This window comes from Suncus etruscus, chromosome 9 (genome assembly GCF_024139225.1).
Source record: "Suncus etruscus isolate mSunEtr1 chromosome 9, mSunEtr1.pri.cur, whole genome shotgun sequence".
In the NCBI taxonomy this organism is placed as follows: Eukaryota; Metazoa; Chordata; class Mammalia; order Eulipotyphla; family Soricidae; genus Suncus; species Suncus etruscus.
Genome location: NC_064856.1, coordinates 41,930,928 through 41,936,927, shown reverse-complemented (window position 1 = coordinate 41,936,927; position 6,000 = coordinate 41,930,928). Strand labels below are relative to the sequence as shown.

The window sequence follows — 6,000 nt, the reverse complement described above, 5'->3', positions numbered from 1 at the left end:
ACATTCCCCAAAACAAATTTTTATTCCCACAGAATAGCTCAGTTTCCCTGCTAAATGCCTTAACAGCTCAATCTCCACTGCCTTTATAATTGTGTCAAGTCTCTGTGTAAACTGACATTTCATGATTTTTGCCCCTATAGTAAAAAACTTATCAGAATACTAATTGCTTTTCACCATTGTACTATCCAAATTTCATGCCTTCTGAACTTTTCTTACTATGTAAGAATAGGAAAAGTTGTATACTCAATTTTCTTTTAAGAGTCAAAAAGTATATTTAATTTTTTAAGTTTTCTTTGTTTTAACCTTCAATTTCAGCCCAAATTAATTAGTATTATTGCCATTTTTTTGACATTTTGTCAGACATTTATATTTCAATACTGTGATAATCTAGAGTAATTCAATTCAATTCAAATTAATATGTTCTTAGAAACATCTTTCTTTTTTAAAGAATGGGATGGGCATTAGAAGCCCCGAGTGGTGCTCAGGAGGCTCAGGAGCCCCTCCCGCAATTCTTTGATAACCAAGTCAGTAATTCAACTCAAGGGCCAGCAAATGTGGTGCTGCTTGAGCCCTGCAAGTGCCATGGGTTATTGATTCCACTCAGTCGGGGTGCTCATAAGCTCATAAGCCAATACAAAAGTTTTAGTACTTGGGGAAGACTCTAAGACTGCATCCAGTAATGCCTTGGAGCATGTGAGGAGAGGAATTAAACTGGGGTTGTTTGCAGGCAAAGCATGTACCTCAGTCTCAATCATACTATATTTCTAACAACCAGAAATTTTTTAAGCAAAAACAACATAACATTAAAACAGGTGTTCAAAAAACGTCATTTGGCTCAGCACTAGTCAGGACTACATTTTTTTCACAGCAACACTATAATGAGACAATATTGTTCTAAGACCTACTACATACACTGAATTGCCAGAATTATTCCCTTCTGTCCTAAACAATATTATCTCTGTACTATGTTTTTATGGCCTTGTCCTTTAATCACCAAACTTGTGAGCTTGTGAAGCTATGCAGCCTAAGGGAATTGAGAACACCATTCCAAGTGGTCCCTAGGCCAAAGTAAACAAGAAAGAGGAAGCCGATCTACAAAATGATTAAAAGGGAAACAAACATGGAAAGTCTTTGACTTCCTAAGGCACCCCATAAAATTTCTCTCTCCTTGTGAAAAAAAGAAATTTATATATGAGGTAAGCCTGTTTGCTACTGAAGTTTCATGGGAAGTATTTGTCACAAAAGGGGAAATGTTTAACTTTCCTACCATATATAAAAAAAATAATAAGGTATTATTAAATTATTTGGAATTCCAGAAGATCTGTTATTTAGTAAGTTATTGAACTATGAGCATTTAAAAGACACTTACCATTTATAAAATTGTTCTAGAAGATTTTTCTAGAGAAGACTGAATGGATCATTGAGGATGTGGATAGTATTATTTGGTTTGGGGGCTACACTAAGCAATGCTTACGACTTACTCCTGGTTTTACTACTTGTTCCAGGCTCACTTCTGGCAGTGTGAGGGGACCATCTATGGTATCAGGAATCAAACCTGGATAGGATGCATGGAAGGCAAGCACCCTACCTGCTGAACTATCTCTCTGGACTCATGATAAATATAATTTTTAAGGTTTTTTTATTTGAAAATTTTACACTCGAATATTTAAATACTTTTCCTGATTGACCTGTGACCTAATAGATTGTACCTTATTATGATAATTATTTTGAGAACATAAGTCCACCATCTTGCAACTTTTGGGTTTGTTTCTAATAAATCTCTTTCTAGACCCATCACTATGTCTCTCAATGGACTGGTATTTCAGTAGCAGAGGAATTAGGTCTTTGTGGCTACAGGAAGAGAAGATTTTAGCAGATTCTACTCAGAAGAGATTGGACAGAGTAACAGGAGAGAAATAAAGTAAAGGTGTATACACTGCCTGAAAAAAATGTCAAATTATAACCCATAATTATTTTAATTATTGACATCAATACTCTCAAAGTATGATAACTGAGCATCACCAAGGAACTTGTTACAAATAAAACTTCCCAGGATCTATCCACAGGATATATTTCAAACTCTGGGTGGAACACAGAAATTAATACACATGCCCTTTTAATTAAGTCTGATGTTTGAAGATACTTTAGACTACTGGCTAACCTATACACCTCTAAGAAGTAAATCTCACCTTCAAGTTGACAACTGGTAAACTCTGTTGAAAGGAAAAAAGAGAGTAGCAGTTTTGATTCTATTGACTTTCCAGACTTTAGTTTCATCTTCAAGATTTCTAGCTCAGAGTCTTAGAACATACTTCTATACTTAAACTGGTTTGGTAATATTTTGTTGCTTAAACTCAAAGGTTAAATTAATCTAAATGGAAAGGAAGAAAAACAACAACAACAACAAAGCTGGAACGAAAGTCTAATATTGCTTGAAATAAAACTATAAAATCTTAAAAAAAAAAAACCCTCTTCTGGGGCCGGAGAGGTGGCGCTAGAGGTAAGGTGTCTGCCTTGCAAGCGCTAGCCAAGGAAAGACTGCGGTTCAATCCCCCGGCATCCCATATGGCTTACCCCAAGTCAGGGAAAATTTCTGAGCGCTTAGCCAGGAGTAACCTCTGAGCATCAAAGAGGTGTGACCCAAAATCCAAAAAAAAAAAAAAAAAAAGAGTCCCTCTTCCTAGAGCAACAATGCTATCACCTATAGACAATGGGTTTGTGTTGGATCTTATGTGAGGTGCTTTTACTTGCTAATATACTAGGCACTGGTTCTTCAAGACACCCTGACTGTATAGATTCCTTAATATAAAGACATATATTTCTTTTGTCCTACTCTCTGAGTCCAGGTAATTAGATAACCTAAAACAAAAAAAAAAAAAAAAAGAAATCCCAAACTGTGTCTTTTTTCTCTCTTTAAGCATCATTAGAAGTATGCTTTTTATAATAAGTCTTATTTGGTGCTCCAATTCTTTTTCAGTTTTAAAATTAAAATTTGGCATATAATATAATTATGATACATTTCTATCATGCGATAAACACAGAAAGACATGTACATGGAACCAGAGAATACTTGCAGGGAAATATGATTTGGGAGACAATTTTTTCTTCATAAAAATACTACTTATTCAAATCATCATTATTACATAAATGGCAAATATTTTAAAGATGTTTAAACAAGTCAGATAATTTCAAGAAAACTATCATAATATTAATAGTAATCTATAATAGTGAGAATATCATCTATAATCCCTAAAGCCCTATATTATATAACTCCTTCATTGCCAAAAAAGAAACATTGGCATTGTTTTGATTCTTAAATTCTTACCCTAGCAGACTTTTTTCTGATGCTGAAATGAAAACAGTTACCAAGTACTTTGATGGACAACTCATTACAATGAGAACTGGAGGTTTCCAAAAGTAGACAAAGATTTTTCTGTATCTCCCAGATACCACAGAAAGTAAAGGAAATAGTCTCTTGCCCTAGAACAAACTCTAAATCTGCTTTTTAAAAAAATACATTCTGTAGAAATTACAGAGCTAAAGGTACATTTTTAAGAGCAAAAAAAATGTTCCAAGGAAGAATGAAGAAAAAAATTTTGAAAGAAAATAGAGCAAGACAAGGGGAAAGAAATCTTTCAACAGAGTAGAAACTGTGAGTCTCTCTGTGTCCCTTGAAAGGTTTTGATCCAACCCTATTTGTTATCCTAGAAAAGCTCTTCTGAAGAAAGGTCTTAGTGTAAGAACGGATTGAAAGAAGCCAACCCCATGGAAAGAGGAGCAGTGCAGCCATTTATTAATGTCAAATATGCTGCCTGCATGAATTAGCTAGCCAGTCTTTTGGAAGCCATACAGAAAAGTTCTCCTGCACCTGCTTCTTAGTGTGCTGGCCCTTTTGCCTTTATTGACAGCAGCAACAACCACCAGAAAATATAATTTAAGAAAGAAAATGTTCAACTTAACTACATTCTACCTTCTGAATAGCTGATTCATCAATTTTTAAAGGCTTCTTACTGAAGTATCATCAGTGACCAGCATATAAAAGCTTGCTTGGATATAGAATGAAAAGCAAAGGAGTCAGTCCTTTTCCTAAATTGGCAGAATTTGACCAAATTATCACAAAACTGACCTTAGAAACAAAGAAATAAAATAGAAAAGGGCTTGATTTCTTACTGGCAGTACCACAGTGGCAAGTATCCCAGAACTAGGAAAAGCTGCCAAGTAGACGAAAGAAAATTAAAGACCTTTCCAAAACATCTAGCTTGTGCACATAGCATTCCCAATAACTAGAGTGAGCTTCAAAAGCCACACACAGGTAGGTAGAAGGTCCAGCCTTATTCTTTATTTATAGCACAGTTCAAAGTCATTAAATCAATTACAAAAGAAATGGTCCCCTTTTCCTGGACTGGCATCAGCATCCTTCCTGCCACCTGCAATTACATCATTTTTGTCTATCTTCTTTCCTATAGATAGGGCAGAGGTGAGGAGTGACAAATGAGCCAGAAGACTTCAATTTCAAAGCTAAAAAAAGAAAAATCTCATCTTACAGAAACAAAGAAGTAACTCTCCCTCTTGCAAAAGGCAATCAGGAACATTTTTCCTGTTAGGAGTGGGCCCTGATATCTGTAGAGGAAAGCTGTTATGAAAACCCTTTTGCTAGAGGTAGCACCAAGATGCCCAGACCTGAGCTATGGAATAATACTCATCTATCTCAAGCTTCACCACATTAATTCTAATGATAAACAGGAGGGCAAAAATACGAAGACAAAACTAAAGTGAATGGAATGTGGGCGGAGTGAACATAAAAAAAGAAACAGCAAATGATCAAAAGTTGCTTAGTACTTCTTTCTTAGACTGCCATAGAATTCTTGAATCCACTGTTTCATATGTTTGACTTCCAAGGAGCGGGCTACTAACACAGACATAGGATCAAAAGCATTGTTGGCTCGAAGATCTAGATGATGGGCTCCGTCTGGTATAAGGACTGCAATCAAGGAGTCCGAGATGTCTTTGGTTACTCCACCTCCTACCCAAGGGTCTAGTTCACCATTACTGAAAGTAAAGAAAAACAGAAAAAAAATAAGGTATTTTTTATCTAGAACCAGATAACATAAAATATGTATAACATCTAAAATTATTATCGAAAGTACTTTATCTGAGGATTTCATTTGTCATATAGAAAATCATACAAGATTTTAAAATATTTTTACAACCATTTGTAAGAAAACAAAACCAGAGAAGAGACAGTAGTCCCCCATGAATTAAACCAGATTACACAGGACTTGGAGTTTAGGTACCTAGATTCTATTCCCAAGTTCATCACTCAGGATCTATGCTTTTATATAAATGATCTGCCTCCGTTTTCCTATCTGCATAATACAAATAGTAAAACCTATCTCATAAGAATGTTATATGGATAATCAGCTGGAACCTGTAGAGGTATTTAATAAGCACAATGAGTCCCTTGTCACTGTTGATTTCCTTCTTTCCTAGGACCCTTCATTATCCAATGATGACAAAGACATCCATAATTTAAAATGTTAATTAAATATTAACTCTTAAAAAAACTACTTTCCTTTGATCTATAAGTCAAGTACTTCAGAAAATAGAGCAGTAGAAATGAAAAAAATTCCCTTGGATCAGGAATCAGAAATTTAGGGTATAACTAAAAGACTTTAATTTAGAATCAGTTTTAAATTTAAGGAAGGGCTATTAAATTAGTCTTGACTGATTCACATATTTTATAATGATGTAAATAGGCTATTTGGCTTCACTGAATTAAAAAAAAATAGGGTCAGGGAAAGAGCGCAAAGGAAGGGAACCCAGGTTTAATCCTCACAGCACTGTCAGAAGTGGATCTCTAAGCACAATGCTGAACAAGGCCTACCAAAGAAAATAAATAAGTAAACTGATACAACCACATTACACATAACAATATCTACTCACAGCTTTTGAGATAAAATATATCAATGAGTTCATCATTTAAAATGAACAATTCACCAA

The 6,000-nt window shown here is 34.9% G+C and overlaps 1 protein-coding gene across 1 annotated transcript in view; it reads right to left on the bottom strand.

The window, feature by feature from the left end:
• Positions 1-4,319: 4,319 nt before the first annotated feature.
• PRCP (prolylcarboxypeptidase) overlaps positions 4,320-6,000 on the bottom strand; it is a 76,798-nt gene continuing 75,117 nt past the window's right edge. Inside the window, exon 9 of the mRNA XM_049780049.1 lies at positions 4,320-5,049. Within this exon, the coding sequence (XP_049636006.1) occupies positions 4,833-5,049 (217 nt within the window). The 3' untranslated portion in view covers positions 4,320-4,832. The remainder of the gene's footprint in view (positions 5,050-6,000) is intronic.